Raw genomic sequence first — 15,914 nt, 5'->3', positions numbered from 1 at the left:
TAAAATGCAGAGAAAATTCTGTTTCTTCAGTTTACTATTTAAAGTATTATGAGTAATTATATCATGCATGTAGATTGTTAAAAATAGAAGCTGTCTAAATACACTGCTGCATGTGATGTTATGAGTAATGAAAGGGCTACTGTTTGCTGAAAGTGGAAGTTCACAGGGGCAGGGGCATAAATTCAAGGAAACACTCAGAGGAACTGGAATTTAATGGAAGGTAGGACCCTCTGTATGCCGGACACTTGGTGTAGGCCAGTGTCAATAATGAAAAGAATTAATACAGAAAGGTGAAGACGGAAATCCTGCTGCATGTGTAGAGGAATAGGTGGGGTAAAAATGAAAATAGAATTCAACTAATGTGCAATATGAGTCGAATGTTGTCTGAAATGACTGGGAATATTTTCTGTAATTATGTGATTCACAGAAAAAATGTGATGTTATTTGTGTATTTTGGGAAATTATTGTTTATGCATTTATAATTTTAAAAAAACATTTAAATTTTTCAAAACACATCAGCTTAAGAAGGAGTATTTAAACTTCAACCAATGATGAAACACTATTTTTCAGTTTAAGATAAATATTAGAAATGAATGCATTGTGAGATAGGTGGGTTTAACTGGACAGAATGGAAATGAATGTGAAAACTAAAGCTGTCAGACACATTTCATGGAGAAAAGGGTGCATTATTTGCCTTTGAGATATCTGTGTATAAAATATAGAGTAAAATAAAATTAAAATAAAGTGCCTGTACCACAAATTTCTGCTTCTCTTCTGTGAGTTAAAGGACTTGGAGTCTGTATTGACACTGATGCATCATCTCCTTTATGGTGAGTAAAGGAGGATTAGCAGTTCCATTTTTCCACCAGTAGAGGACAGCACTGAGCTAATCTGCGTTCAGTCCGCTGGACCAACGAAGAAGAAGAAAGCGGAAGTTCTCGGTTTTTGTTGACATGGCCGTATGAACAGCTAGCAGTGCTAATGTGTGTTGCATATTTGTGTTGTATAGAAAAGGGTTTGTCACATTAAGACGTTTAGGCGGACAGGTGAGACGCCATATATCTTTTTATGTTGTTGTGTACGGAATATTTTGTAAAGTACAGTCTGCGTGGTTAATCTGTTCTGTTAGTATAATAGCGCTAGCAACACAAGCTATCTTAACTCAACACAATTTAGATAACGGTACTTAACTTTAGCACCTTTGTCTTCTGTCAGACGTGTTACTTTTCTGTCCAATATACAGTTTTTAATCTTTACTAAACCTGTTGCTTTGTGGGGAGTTAACAGATCCATAACGTTGCAAGATCCACAAGAAAACAAGCCCAATGCGTATTAGACAATAGGTTGGTGTGTTAGCTTGTAGATGTAACATAGATGCTGTTTAATCCTGACACCCATACATAAACTTTACAGTCATGTATTCCACAAAGTTACTTATGGATACCAAGGATAAACGTTTTTTTTTTAGTTTTTAACATTAGAGGCGGTTGCAAAACAGATACAGCGGATACGGAATATATTCAGACCCCTTTAAATTTTTCACTCTTTGTTGTATTGCAGCCATTTGCTGAAATCATTTAAGTTCTTTTCTTCCCTCAGTATACACACAGCACCCCTTTTTGACAGGAAAAAAAAAAAAAAACTGAAGACATTTTTGCTGATTTATTAAAAAAGAAAAACGAAAATATCACATAGCCACAAGTACTCAGACCCTTTGCTCAGTACTGAGTAGAAGCACCCTTTTGAACTAATGCTAGTGTGTTTAGGGTCATTGTCTTGTTGGAAGGTGAAGCTTGATGATAGGCTTATTATTTGAATCAGGTGTGTTGGAAGAGGGATACATCTAAAATAGGGGTCACCAACCCTGGTCCTCAAGAGCTACTATCCTGCATGTTTTAGATGTTTCCCTCTTCCAGCACACCTGAGAAAAAAAAAGTCACTCGTCCCTTTCATCATTATTTCCTCTTTCCCTAACAGACCCCTGAGGCGTGTAGTCATGGAAGTGCCTTGTTACTTGCCAAAACTGCTGTTTGAGCTTAACGAACAGCGTAAACGGGACTTCTTCTGTGACTGCAGCATCCATGTTGAAGGTCGGGTCTTCAAAGCCCATCGTAATGTGTTGTTTGCAGGCAGTGGCTACTTCCGAGCTCTTCTGGTTCACTATCTCCAGGTAATGAAAAGCATAGTTTCTGCTTATAACTCTGTTGTTACCTGACAGATGTGTAGAAGTAGCATCTGACCCCTTCAAATATAGTAAAACTGGTGTAAGGGACTGCATTGGTTATTATCAAGGGAGCAAAAACAGTTAGAGGTAAAATAATGAATCAAAACAATGACTGCAAAAGAAATCCTTCTTTATAACCTATTCGAAAATCATAATTAATTTCACATTAGTTTAAGCCCACAGCTATGAGATGGTAAATCTGGACTTACAATTGTAAAATATGGCCAAAGTAAGAATTGTCATCACTGTTGTGAAAATTGGATTTGTCCGTCAGTCTAATTTTATGGCCGTACAAACTGAAATGTTTTGTATGCATGAAATAATTTGTCTTGAACTTTCTTCTTTTCTGTCTTTTTTTAGGATAGTGGCCAGCGGCACAGCACAGCCTCACTGGACATTGTGACAGCTGATGCCTTTTCTATTATCCTGGACTTCCTGTACTCTGGCCGCTTGGCTCTAAACAGAAGTAATGTTATTGAGGTGATGTCAGCAGCCAGCTATTTACAGATGACGGATCTGGTGAACTTCTGTAAGGGATACATCCGCTCATCTTTGGAAATATGCAACAAAGAGTCAGAGCGGAACATGGAGAGGGAGAACCAGGCAAAAGATAAGGGTCCTGCAGACAGTGGTACACCTGCAGCTACTAACTCCAGTCGTGCTGGAGCTGCAGAGCTTCATTCACAGGTTGCAGAGGCAGACAGAGGCTCAGGTTTGAGTTCACAGACTGAGAGGACCCCCTTGTCTGTTCCTGCAACCACCCCTCCAGGTACCAGTAGAGATCTTGACAGTGACTACCATTCCAGAGAAGAGTTTACATCTGGGAATGAAGGACAGAAGGGTCACATAGACCAGACTAACCTGTCATCATCATCATCCTCTGCTTTGACCCCAGAATTAGTAAATCCTAAGACTGAGTATGACCCTGATGACCCTGAACTCATAGAGTCCCCTGACTTGAAAGTTGTTGCCTCATATCCTGCCCCCCCTCTCCATAATCCTCATAATAGCAGGCTACTTCCACCAAGTCCCTCTCCCTCAAATGAGCGCTCTCCATTGGGATACAGCCCTTCCTTTAACGCAAGGCAGCTGATAGAAATGCTGTCCAGAGGTGAAGGTCCCAGCCCATTGGGGGACAAAGATGGGCAACGCTTTACTCAAGGACTAGGAAGCAGCACAGGAGGAGGTAGAATGGATGAAGGTTTAGCATTTGTGGGATCGTCCATCATGGAGACACCGCCTGATTGGCTAGGAGAGGACACAGGTAATTGACTTCAGCAAACCAAACTTAAGATGTGAGCTGTGACTGTGGAAATCCTGTAACATATGTTTTGCGATAAGTGAGATAAATACATTTAGAAACGTTATTAATAGTTGTTCTGTGGCTTTAAAATGTTTGAAAACAATTCTGACAGGTCCTTGAAAATTATTTGATTATGAGGTTGATGTGTCAGTTGTAAACCCTGGTGGCAAAATTCTGTACATTCTTTACTCAAGCAGGAGTAAAGATTGAAAAAATAAAAATACTCTGGTAAAAGTAGTAGCGATTCAACTTAAAAGTGGAAAAGTACAGGCTTGTACTCCAATTCTATCTGCAAACAAACAAACAACAATAATAATAATGCTCCAGTGTGCACATAATTTTTCAACGTCAGCAACAGAACTCAAAACCCTGATACTTTTTATCCAGTCCTCCATTCATGTGTGTTTCATCGTACTTTGTCGAAAACACCATTTTCGTTTTCTTATGTTTGTCGTGCATGTTTTGAGCTGGTGGATATACCAAGGGATCATGTCTTTTCTGTGTTTTACCAATTTAGATTTAGAGGTCGATTTTGATAGGAAAGTGCGCAGAGATGCAAAATATAAATAATCAGTAATTCTCCTCAAAGGATTTAAAATTAAGTAATGTAACTGCTTTGACAGACAAATATTAAAATGTAGGGAGAAAGAAGAAAAGTTGAGGAAAATGAATTCTCTGTAGATACCTGAAAACTGAAATATGTAAATACAATAACATATTACACACATATAGAGAAAACAGCAGCAGCAGAAGTTACATAAAACAGAAATTTCAGCCATACATCCACACTAAAAACACACATAAAACACTATACAAAATAAACGCCTTATTACAAAAATAAAAACAAACATTGACTCAATAAATTCTAATATAAACTGTGCAGCTCAATCAGTGGAATGTGAGATGTGTCTCCTTGATCCAGAAGGGTCTAATGAGATCTGATTCAAAAATAGGGCCTCTAGTGCATGTGTGAAACCTGTGAAAATAATGAATTTCACACCTCTGAAATCTTGTATAAGTCAGTTTATAGCTTTGGTGTAGAGGCTTTAGAGTGAGGGGAAAAAAACAAGCATACAGCAGCCATAAAAGCAATCAGCAAATTGCTGCCATTGATCCATCTAGTGACAAAACAGTCATATGAGTAATGAAGATATAAATGTGCTTTTTCAACTCATGTTCCCCTATTGTGAGATTGTTAAAACCTTAAAGTGTGAAAAGCCTTAAATTGTACCACTTGTACCACTGGATTTGTAGGGTTTATTAAGAGAGACCTCATATTATAAGTCAAAGACACTATTTTGCAAAGGTGAAATCGATCCGAAGTGCCATCACTTGGGTCTTGAAAAGTCTTAAATTTAACATTTTGAAACTTGCAGAAACTTCGTAAACCCAATATCTGAGCTGACGGCATGTAGTTGTGTTGAAAACCTTACTGTTCTCATGTAGTACTGTTGTTTTTTAGAGGCAAATTGAAATTATTGTCCTCTGTCTCCCTCTGCAGGTGATGGCTTGGTAGTGCCTGTCAAACTCCACAAGTGCCCGTTCTGTCCATATACGGCCAAGCAGAAAGGAATCATGAAACGACACATCCGCTGCCATACAGGAGAGCGGCCCTTTCCCTGCCCGATGTGCGGCAAGAGGTTCACGAGGCAGGAACATCTTCGCAGTCATGCCCTCAGTGTAAGGACCTGATGCATAATGATCAGTGGTGTTTTTTTCTTAAATACTGAATTCACATGTTCATTTTTTTAAGATATGATTCTTGTCTTGTCCTTAAGCTTGTTTTACTGCGTGTTTGCTCTGGGAGCTGATCGTTTGTTGACGTTTTAAGCTAACTGTAGCTGATGTTGAACTATTGCTCCTGTAAAGGAAGAAGAGAAGCACTGAAGAACTTGGTTGTCAGGATTTTTGCAGAAAAGCTGACTCAAGTCCTCAGTGTACAAGCTGTTAATAAGGATGTAGACAACAGGGACAGTGGTAGCCTAGAAGCAGAGTTGGCGAAACAGAACCCAATACAAAATTTACACAGGTGCATGCTAATCTTACACACTGATAATGCAAGATGTATTCACCATATGTCCTCCTGAGACCCAGCAATGCATTTTTGTCCTCTGTAGTGGACAAAAGTTTGACAGTTTTACTTAAAAAATGCTGTCCATTGCAAAGGATATTCCATGAAAAAAATAAATAAATAAATAAAAATTACTTTTAAAAAATGCATCTAAAAAAACTGTTGCATTATGCAGTTTCCAATCATGACAATTTTTTAATGTAAAAAAGCTAAAACTTTTATTTTCCTGGGTCTCAGGAGGATAAATGAATGAATACATCTTGATATATTTTGATTGAATATTATTGCACTATAAATACTTCTATTTTTTCCATTAGTGGGAATTGTATTATCTGAGTACTTGTATCAATATCTGTATGGAGTCAACAACTGACAAATTAGAAACAAGTAGTAGTTGAGTAATAATTCTACAATATTTTATTCTGCCTCACATTAAAGTTATAAAAACTAATACTCAAATAATTAATAATGTATTTCCTAAGTACTCAGTTTGGATCTCATTGTGTAACTTTGTCCAAAATGGTCATGCTCTGTCTCAAAATAGTTCTTGTTTATAGGAATTAATAAATGTGAGATCATAGTTTTGAAAATGAAACTGGTTTTTATTTGAACATACAAGACCTACTGGTTATGAACTGCCCATGGAGCATGTTAACAGGTGTTTTCAATGTTGAAGTACATCTGTGTTCACTGTCTATTTATCTCTTTTATACAGCGCACTGTGAAATTGCTGTTCTCTGACTCAGTTAATTGTCTGTTTCTTTTCCTCGCCTCTCCCCTGAGTGTGTTTCTCAGTAAATGACATGATTGCACAGATGTCATAGACTGTGTCGCATGATGTGAAATGTGAGTTTCCTGGGCTGCTAGAAAAGCAGCACTGAATAAACTAATAATGCTCCATTAAAGATGAGTGATTCTCTGTAACAGACACAATAGTCATTTACTGTCTCACATAGAACAAGCCAGAACACATCAAGTATATTCAATATATTGTCTACTTCTAGAAATATTTAAGAGTTAAAGACTGATGTGTCTAGGTGTGAATTTGCACGAGAAACACTTATTTTCTCCTGTAATAACTAAAGGATGTCATCTGCAGTATGATTCACACCTTGTATGTTTTCCTGTTTGCCTATGACAGGTTCACAGACACTACTGGCCTGTATCCTGTAAAAGCTGCAGACGGACCTTCACCGGCGCCGGTGTGTCCCCAGGCCTCAGGCGCTTCGGCATCTGCGATAGCTGCAACTGCGTGACCACCACTCATGACGATTCCGTCCCCGTTCACCCCGTCAGCCAACCGGAGCCCATGGAGCGCACGGACGGAGGCACAGATTGGTCCAGTTTTATGGATGACGTAGATGAAGTAGAAGTGGGCCGAGTGGAGGACTTAGTGGAGAAGCAGATGCTTGACAGGCAGCTGGCTGTCTGCTCTGATGTAGCTCATACACTGTGAATATGTAGCCCTCTGTGCTCAGACAGGAAAACCATTCCTTGAACTGCTCTATTTTTAACTGTGACCATTTGATGTTAAATTATAACTTTAATCGTACCATATTTATTGATCTATTTTTTTGAAAATAGGTTGCTTTTGTCTGTTGTGGACACCATTCATCAACATCATGACTTTCTATTGTAGTAATTTGATTATTTATTGATTTTTTTCTTTTCTTTTTTTTTTTTTACTCATAAATCTCCTTTAATTTCATTTGCATATTTCCTCACCCCTCTGAATGTGCCGTACATAGAGACTAGAAGTGCCAGAAAGTTCTGTTCTGTTTTGATAATACATGTTTTGTAGGATTTTGTATCATCTGACCGTGAAATACTGAAGTTCAGAAAAAAAAAAATCATTAATACATTTGTAAGTAGAAAGGTGCCATTGGGATTAAGGATGAAATGTTGCTGGTAACATTAAGTTTCCCCACATTGGAATAAATAAAATCATATCTGAACATAATGGTATTTAGTTTTTGTTCTGTGAGGATGTCTGTTGATCTCATCCTCAAACCATCTTCTTACATTGGACTAATAAACCACTGGCCAAAGAAAATGCCAAATAAATAAATAAAAATCTTAGTTTTGTGAATCTAGGTTTTGGCAAGAAGGAGTTGCAGTGTCTTTGACAGCTGAAACAATTTAAGGTTTGGATTTATGAATTTACTGTATAATTTAGGGTCAAAGAATGAAAAACATTGTTTAAAAAAATACTGAGACATAAGCAGGTACTAAAGAAGCTGGAAAAAGTCGATGGGAACATGTTATTAATAAAGTTACAGTCAAAAAGAAAGGAAAAAAAAGATTCACACTCACGTGACTAGTCATGTGACCAGTCTTGTGATGACACTACTTCCTGAATGGGGTAAATAAAAACTAGTTGCATTAAGTTGTCCGCGGTGCAGCGGAACGAGACCGGACTGGTTTAATAGTTGCCAGCTCCACCCTGTGTATCCTGACATTATGACATCTTTACCGGTTTTCCTCTTTATCGGCATTTTCGTGTCTCAAACTGGGGCTCGCTACACTGCCAACTGGACCAGCCTGGACGCCAGACCCCTGCCTTCATGGTACGACGAAGCCAAGCTGGGCATTTTCATCCACTGGGGGGTGTTTTCCGTCCCGGGGTTCGATAGTGAGTGGTTCTGGTGGCACTGGCAGGGCCAACAGCCTCCGGACCCGAAGTGTGTGAGTTTCATGTCCAAAAACTACCCACCTGGGTTCAGCTACCCGGAGTTTGCGCCTGAGTTTCACGCGCAGTTCTTCAACCCGGAAGAGTGGGCGGACATATTCAAGGCTTCTGGTGCAAGGTGAGTGCGCGTGTTATGTACCGTTGATCGCACGAGACACTAACGACACTTTCTTTTTTTTTTCTTTTTTTTTTTTTTTTTTTAATTTGTTGCTAGTCTGTTTTTAAATAGACTCCTTGGTTCGGCATCAAAGATGAGGATGATGATGATAATGATGATGGCTAACTACCTATGTCACCAGGTTTCACTTCCGGTATGTTTGTTTCACATCTCCAAATACAGGTATGTGGTCCTGACCGCTAAACACCATGAAGGATTCACTAACTGGGGGTCCCCCCACTCGTGGAATTGGAACTCTGTTGATACTGGTCCTCACAGGGACCTGGTGGGAGACCTGGGACAGGCAGTGCGCAACAGGTGGGACCCTTGGTCTTCACTGCCCACAGTATGAAACATAGCACGTGTATTGGTATTTGTATTGGTTTTGAAATGTGGAGATAGAATGGGTGGTGGTTTGACCCCTGAGCCCGTCCACATGTCCAAGTTGAACCCCAGGTTGTTCTCAGTGACTGTTCCTCTGGTGTGAATGGATGAATGGGAGCTATTCTAAAGCACTGAGGTACAAAAGTGCTGTAAAAGTGTAATTCCAGTCACCATTTAATATGAGTGTGCAAAGACTGTCTACAGCTGATGTGACTTTTCTATGTTTGCACCTTTAGGTCCCTGCACTATGGACTCTATAACTCCTTGTATGAGTGGTTCAATCCTCTCTACCTGAATGACAAGAAGAACGGCTTCAAAACACAGGAGTTTGTGTTGCATAAACTGCTCCCAGAGCTTTATAATATGGTTGTAAGGTATGTTTTGAATGGAAATAGAAACCTTAACTCTTAATGATGAGTTGTTTATGTAAAAACTCTATATCTCAAGATTGTGTTCAGAGATTTCATTCATGTCTTAATTTGGATATCTTTGAACAGTTGTCTTTCAGAATACAAATTAAAATCTTCAGCAAATGTGCCTATGATTGCATAATAATGGTAGGAATGATGTGTTATGGAAAAATTTACTTCCTTGTAATGTCGGCATTGTTTTCTATAGCTTGCATATTATTCCATTCTTCCTATTAATTAAAAGGTAGAAAGTTATTATAATGACATACAAACTCTATTTTCTTTTCTTTCATGGATGCAGTGAGTTTCTACAGATTTGTTTACCTTAATCATTTGGCTTTCTGATGGTTTTAGAGCAGTGCTAGAGTGCAATACAACATCGTACTAATATGTTTAAACCTTCTCGTTGCTTTTCAGGTACAGACCTGAAGTGATCTGGTCTGATGGAGACTGGGAAGCACCTGACACATACTGGAACTCCACCGAGTTCCTGGCCTGGCTCTACAATGACAGCCCTGTTAAAGTATGACAAGGAAGTGAAACTGCACAAGAGCTATCAAAGTCTCTTATCTCATATTTCAGCACATACTTAGCATGTCGGGTTTATTTCAGGATACTGTTGTGACCAATGACAGATGGGGAGCAGGCTGTGCTTGTAAACACGGTGGCTACTACAACTGTGATGACAAATACACTCCAGGCCAGCTGCCCAAGCACAAGTGGGAGAAGTGCACATCCGTGGACACTTTTTCCTGGGGTTATCGTCGAAACATGAGGCTCAATGAACTGATGGATTTACCCACAATCATAGCAGTAAGGATGGATTTTTATTTACCAAAGCTGTGAAGATAAATCCAGTTTTGTGTAAGACTTGTAAGTGTATAAGGAGTAGTAATTCCATTGTCCATTCCACTGTTCTACTGTACAGAGGACATGCCTGTTGTAATTCCCCTAAGGGTTTCTAGTGGTCTTCTAAAAGGCCTTTAAAACTAAAATTAAAATGAAAAAGAAGAAGAAGAAAATAATTAACTTTAGGCCTTTTGTTTTCAGTGGTAGGACTCTGACAGGTCTTTAAAATTAGACTGTGAAAGTAATTTTTTTTTTTTATAAAGTTGCATTGATTTCACTCTCTTTTTAAATGTATCTTCAAAAAATGATATTGATCACGCAGTACGAAATGGTGTAGCCTTCAGAATTTATTGCTACACATCCAGTTAGTGTTTGGGTTAATGTGGTGCATCCTTTAATTAATAAGATAATACTTCTGGAATTAGCAAGTTAAAATAGTTTCTTTTTAGCCTTATTTCATTGAATATGAAAAATAAAAAGCAGATTTAATATTTGAATCCTGAAGGAAATAACAAATTGAAAGCCCACTACACCTTGATTTAGGCAAGGTAGAATATAGACACACATTACTCTTACGGTCTTTTATATACACAAGTCTTAGTAGTCTGGATCAGCTCAGTTTAATGTCTGGAACTATGATTTTCCTCTATGTCCTTCCTACTTTTGAACTGTTATAGATGTGAAATAGATCTTAAACAGTCCTAACTTTAACTTGTTGAAACCTCAAGAAATGTTGGTTCTGATCTCAACATGTTTTAGTGTGTCAGGATAACTGGTCTCAGAAATCCATGAGAGAAGCCACTGCACTGTCAACACACTGGGTGATTTCTTTTGTTACAGGACCTGGTTCGCACCATAGCTATGGGAGGTAACTACCTCCTGAACGTGGGCCCCACTCCAGACGGGATGATCCCCGCTGTGTTTGAGGAGAGGCTGAGGGGCGTTGGTGCTTGGATGCAAATCAACGGGGAGGCCATCTACGCCTCTAAACCGTGGAGGGTCCAGTTCGAGAACACTACTATACCAGTCTGGTAAGGAGGGAGGAGGAGTGAAGTCCTTGCAGAACCTCTGAGAAATGAACTTGAAATGGGTTGTAGAGCTTAAGTTTTTAGTATTTCCATGAATTGTTTCAACACTTGGTTTCTGTGAGACCTTTTTTAGCTCAGTGGCAGATAGTTCATGAGCTATTGTGAAGCCGCTGTGTCCGGCGTCGTCTTTGTTAATAATTTCTTTTAATACTTCTCTGACATAACTACTGGTTCAAATTCATGCATTTCATATTTTTTATTTAGCCTTCTTGGGACAATGTCCACAAAATTTGTTCACAGTTTTTGATATATTTAAATTTTTGACAAATTTTTGAAATATTAAAAATTTGCCTTTACTTATAATCGACCATCTTTTGATGGCTTATAACATGGTAATGGTTAGAGATATCAATATAGTTACTACTGATCACTGATAAGAAGTCATATATGGACTTTCATTTAGATTCATGACCTTTGACCTTGAGTGACCTTGAAGGTGAAAAACTCAAGGTCACAAATGTCTGTATTTCAACAATCTTCTTCTCCAAAACTGATGGTTGGATGTATTTCAATTTTTTATGTAGCTTCATGTATATTGAAAATGTGCCTTTCCTTTTAAGGGGCCATATTTTGATGGCTTATAACATGGTAATGGTTAGAGACATCAATATAGTTGCTATTGAGCACTGATAGGAAGTCATATATGGACTTTCATCTAATTTGTTGAGTTATCCTCCAGGAAAAGTACCACCCACTTCTGTTAGGACATTGATCTCCTGTGTCAAGACAACAGGACTCTAACATAGCAGCAGAACCTGACAACCTCACAAATTCATGTTATTGATTCTTGATAGAACATGCCAGTGAGCTTCAGGGCCATTGGTCCTATTTTTAAAATAAGGCATAGTGGAAACTGTAATTGATGTATTAATAAATATGCAAATATTGTGTTAATTTTTCCAGGTACACATCTAAAGGTAGCAGTGTCTATGCCATTGTGACGACCAAACCCTCTAAGTCTACAGTGCAGCTGTTGGAGCCCAAAACATCAGTGACCACCCAGGTACAGAACCTGAGACAGTGACTGTGTTTATATGCACAATAGTATCCCGGATCCTTTTGGGCTTTAGTAGGGACCTGTTTTTATGTTTGCACATGTAAACACAATACTTGGTTTTAGTATCCCGAATGTGACTTTATACTGGTTTTGAGAAACTCAGACACTTAAGCTGAAGAATTCCAAGAGTGTCTAAGGTACTGTTACATGTAAACACTTTACCCGGTTACCTATAGTTGCACAGGAACAAAATGAAGTAACAGATATAGAACATAGCAGTGGCAAAACTACAGCAGAAACAGACATACAGTTTTATCTTTTAGTCATAAAACAAACTAAATATACTTATAAATTCTTAGGAAAAACATCAGAAAGCTGACCATTTCAAGTCTGTATTTAAAAAAAAAAAAAGGCGATTCCCCAAAAAGAACAACGCAACAAGTCAGGTCACAGTGGAAAAAACTACAAAAACATTATTGTGGATTAACATTAAAACCAGTCACGTAACTCATTTATGACCCACTCACTTCAGTCACAGCTGTAGCTGCTTCAACCTCCTCCTTTTCCTATGTGGTGACAGAATAACATCTGGAGGACATGTTTAACTGTTGTGATCTTGTCTCCGTTATACAAATTCACAACACGATGCTGGCATTTAATAGAGCTAATTCTGTTCTAAACCAAAGTGCCCTTGTCTTCTACAGCCTCGGTCACTTTAAATTTTGGCAACAGCTAATGAAATGTCAGATTGAATTAAAACATCACACAGCACAAACAGCAGCACTAATGAGTCATCAGGATACTAGTATTTATCATGTCAACAGGGATTTGACATGATTTGTTTGTACATCCCATAAATGCCCTATACAACACAATCAAAACTGGGATATACACGCACGTAAATACAAAGGCCCAATCCCAATTCACCCCTTAGCCCTAACCCTTAGCCCTACCCCTCCATTTTGCGCATACGGGTGAAGGGGTAGTGTTGTCCTGATTCTCAGTTAGTCGGAAGGGAAGGGCTAAGGCGGAGGGCTATGTCGCCCTCGAAACGGAGATTTTTCTGGACTACACTGTGAACGGAGGGGTAGAAGAATTTTCCAGTAATTCTGTTCAAATCATTGGCAAGATGGAGGTAAACACAGCCAAAAAGTGCAGCAGTGTGATGAAAGAAACACACAAATGTACGCATTTTCTTCGTAAACAACTTTCATTTGATCGATCATTTAGTGCCAGTTCGATGTGTTATAGATCGTACGTCTGCGGTTTATAGTTGATAGCCATCAAAAGATGACCAAAGCACATGGAACAGAGACGGTTACAGGTACTGACGGCATGGTGAATACTTTCGGAAACAAAGTTGTCGCATTTGTTTATAGTGGCATCGATGACTGCTGTTGACGTAACAAGTCGTGAAGGGTTGTCCCATTTCATAGGAGAATGTTTCAACCCCTAGCCCTTGCAGCTCCGTTTCAAGGGGTGGGGGTAAGGGGGAGGGCTAAGGGGTGAATTGGGATTGGGCTAAACACTGAGAATCTAAAGACCAAATCTGTGCATGTTTACCACTATGAAGCATAAGGCACTGAATTCCTGCTCTTTGTCCAGGTGACTCTGCTGGGGAATGCGAAGCCCTTGTCTTGGTCTCCCCTCGGCCCTGGCGGTGGCCTCACTATCCTGCTTCCTGAACTGCCCTTTGTCCCAGGTCAGGCTTGGACTCTCAAACTGGATGGTATCAAGTAAAGTCCTAGAGAATTTAACTTTAGATGTTGATTGTCAAGATTGGAAAAAGTCTTCAGTGTGATTGCCAAATGACTGAGGAATGTGTCCACATCGATGTTAAAGGAATTTTCAACACTCCGCTTCAATGATTCCACCTTTATCTCTGACTAAGAAATGTGCTCTTTTTTATGATTTGAAGCTTGAAAATGGAGTTTTATTTTTTTACTCAATGCTCTCAAAATGAAAACATAAAATAAAATCATTTGACTTGACAGATGTTTTTTGTCCCAACTGAATTTTCAATATGATGTGTGATCTGTATTAAGATAAGATATAACTTTATTGATCTGACCATCAGGAAATTGTATTGTTCACAGCAGCAAAAAATACAGAAAACCAAGTGTAGAAGACAGGCCGAACATTTAAGAGTAAACCAGGAAATATAGACGAGTATCTGCAATTTAAATAACTTTTTTTTCTGTACGTACATACCTATTATTATTATTATTATTATTATTATTATTTACACACTAGTATTCTCATCTACAGCAGTTGGATGATATTAACCCATAACAACTCAGGGCTACTTTTGTGGCAGTTCCCAAATGAATTTTTCTCTTAATGTAACCTTTCTTAAGCAATTATCACCATTTATTATAATATTATCCTCTGTATTTTGCATTAAATCATGTATTTTGCCCTATATTCAATTCACTGATCATATAGATGTTCATGAAAGCTCAGAGTAAGTTCAAATATTATTTTACAACAGGGAAGACTGAAGAAAAGTGACTTTTTTTTTTAGCAAAGATCTCAGTAACTGAACGTAAAACCAAGCATCTCCATCCACTGTCATTTACAAACTCCATGGGTTTTACTGGTGAATTAATGTTGTAGAAGATGATGTTTCGATTTTCACTACCACATGTGATGATCATGAAAAGATGGCAAACTGTATTTTACACCAATTATTTACATGTATTGATAGGATTAGTGGATCAGCAGGTATTAGACATTAGATGAGTAGATGCTTTTGGTCGCTGGCAGCTGTTTGGGCCTTTTTGGGTTAAATGTGTTGAAAAATGCTTTTAACACATACTCAACAGGTGGAAATGTCTTGCTGTCTGTCTGATTTAAACATCCACAAAGTGGTTATTATGTTGAACATTTTGCTCTGTGATTCATTATTGCACTGGTACATAATCACCTCTTCAAATACTTAAATCTTTTCTTGTAGATGTTAAATATTTATTCAGTCTCCAATGGGTTGTACAGGCTTCGAGGACGCTTTTAACAAGTGTGAGTGAATCACTTGCTCTTGCTCACTCCGTTACACAACCTTGATTGGGAACAAGGCGAGACAGGTACTTCAGCCTGACTATTTTGACCCGTTTGATGTTCTGTGCGGCGCTTGTTAGCACTTCTGTTTTTAACAAGACCCTGATGTGCTGGGGGATAAGGCCTCATCCAGAGCCATAGAGAGAGAGAGTTGCGACACACTTTGATGTCGCCACTACGGTGATCAGGCTCAAGTGTTTATGACCCCTGCTGTACACTGAATTTCCTTTCCTAAGGATAAATAATGTTGAAAGTTGAAACACGTGGTTCATGTATGTCTTGCGCAAGTGATGTTCTATATCACGGATTTTCTTTCCGATTCGATACCGAGTAAAATTCAGGCTGGTATCGACGTTAACGATCTGATACCGATACTCTGTACAAATACATTTAATGTCTGGAAAATAAAAAGAAAGTCTATTTTAAATCATAACTACATAAAGAATGCAAAACATGAGAGTAATTATTGTTTAATTGTTAAGAACTATTATAAAAATAAAAACTTGCATATTAATTCAGTTACATGAACGTGTTAACATGAAACATGAAAATACTCAACATGTAACACCAACAAAAGCATCCAACATCGACACTTTCCCTCATTCACAAGTTTTTGTTACAGAACAATAGTATATTTACTGTTTTCCCCTTTATTCTGGTCTGTATTTTGCTCAGAACCTCACTC

The 15,914-nt window shown here is 38.5% G+C and overlaps 2 protein-coding genes across 2 annotated transcripts; both read left to right on the top strand.

The window, feature by feature from the left end:
* The first annotated feature begins 928 nt into the window (after positions 1 to 928).
* Positions 929 to 7,556, top strand: zbtb8b (zinc finger and BTB domain containing 8B). The gene is made up of 5 exons (XM_030147658.1): positions 929 to 1,046; positions 1,978 to 2,170; positions 2,585 to 3,488; positions 5,029 to 5,207; positions 6,740 to 7,556. Exons 2-5 carry the CDS (start codon positions 1,997 to 1,999, stop codon positions 7,052 to 7,054), a joined length of 1,572 nt encoding a protein of 523 aa, XP_030003518.1. The 5' UTR covers positions 929 to 1,046; positions 1,978 to 1,996; the 3' UTR covers positions 7,055 to 7,556.
* A 371-nt stretch (positions 7,557 to 7,927) lies between these two features.
* Positions 7,928 to 14,163, top strand: LOC115428549 (tissue alpha-L-fucosidase). Its single transcript, XM_030147659.1, has 8 exons — positions 7,928 to 8,405; positions 8,628 to 8,762; positions 9,065 to 9,202; positions 9,656 to 9,761; positions 9,851 to 10,051; positions 10,928 to 11,118; positions 12,079 to 12,178; positions 13,778 to 14,163. The coding sequence occupies exons 1-8, from the start codon at positions 8,059 to 8,061 to the stop codon at positions 13,910 to 13,912; spliced, it is 1,353 nt and encodes a 450-aa protein (XP_030003519.1). The 5' UTR covers positions 7,928 to 8,058; the 3' UTR covers positions 13,913 to 14,163.
* The last annotated feature ends 1,751 nt before the right edge of the window (positions 14,164 to 15,914 follow it).

This window comes from Sphaeramia orbicularis, chromosome 11 (assembly GCF_902148855.1).
Source record: "Sphaeramia orbicularis chromosome 11, fSphaOr1.1, whole genome shotgun sequence".
Taxonomy (NCBI): domain Eukaryota; kingdom Metazoa; phylum Chordata; class Actinopteri; order Kurtiformes; family Apogonidae; genus Sphaeramia; species Sphaeramia orbicularis.
This window is presented reverse-complemented; position numbering and strand designations above follow the sequence as displayed.

Bases quoted from the DNA above. Each gene is read 5' to 3' on its own strand.
- zbtb8b (XM_030147658.1), top strand. From the start codon at position 1,997: ATGGAAGTGCCTTGTTACTTGCCAAAACTGCTGTTTGAGCTTAACGAA. The intron at 2,171-2,584 runs GTAATGAAAAGC...GTCTTTTTTTAG, and splicing joins TTCTGGTTCACTATCTCCAG to GATAGTGGCCAGCGGCACAG. The intron at 3,489-5,028 runs GTAATTGACTTC...CTCCCTCTGCAG, and splicing joins TTGGCTAGGAGAGGACACAG to GTGATGGCTTGGTAGTGCCT.
- LOC115428549 (XM_030147659.1), top strand. From the start codon at position 8,059: ATGACATCTTTACCGGTTTTCCTCTTTATCGGCATTTTCGTGTCTCAA. The intron at 8,763-9,064 runs GTGGGACCCTTG...TTGCACCTTTAG, and splicing joins GGACAGGCAGTGCGCAACAG to GTCCCTGCACTATGGACTCT. The intron at 10,052-10,927 runs GTAAGGATGGAT...CTTTTGTTACAG, and splicing joins ATTTACCCACAATCATAGCA to GACCTGGTTCGCACCATAGC.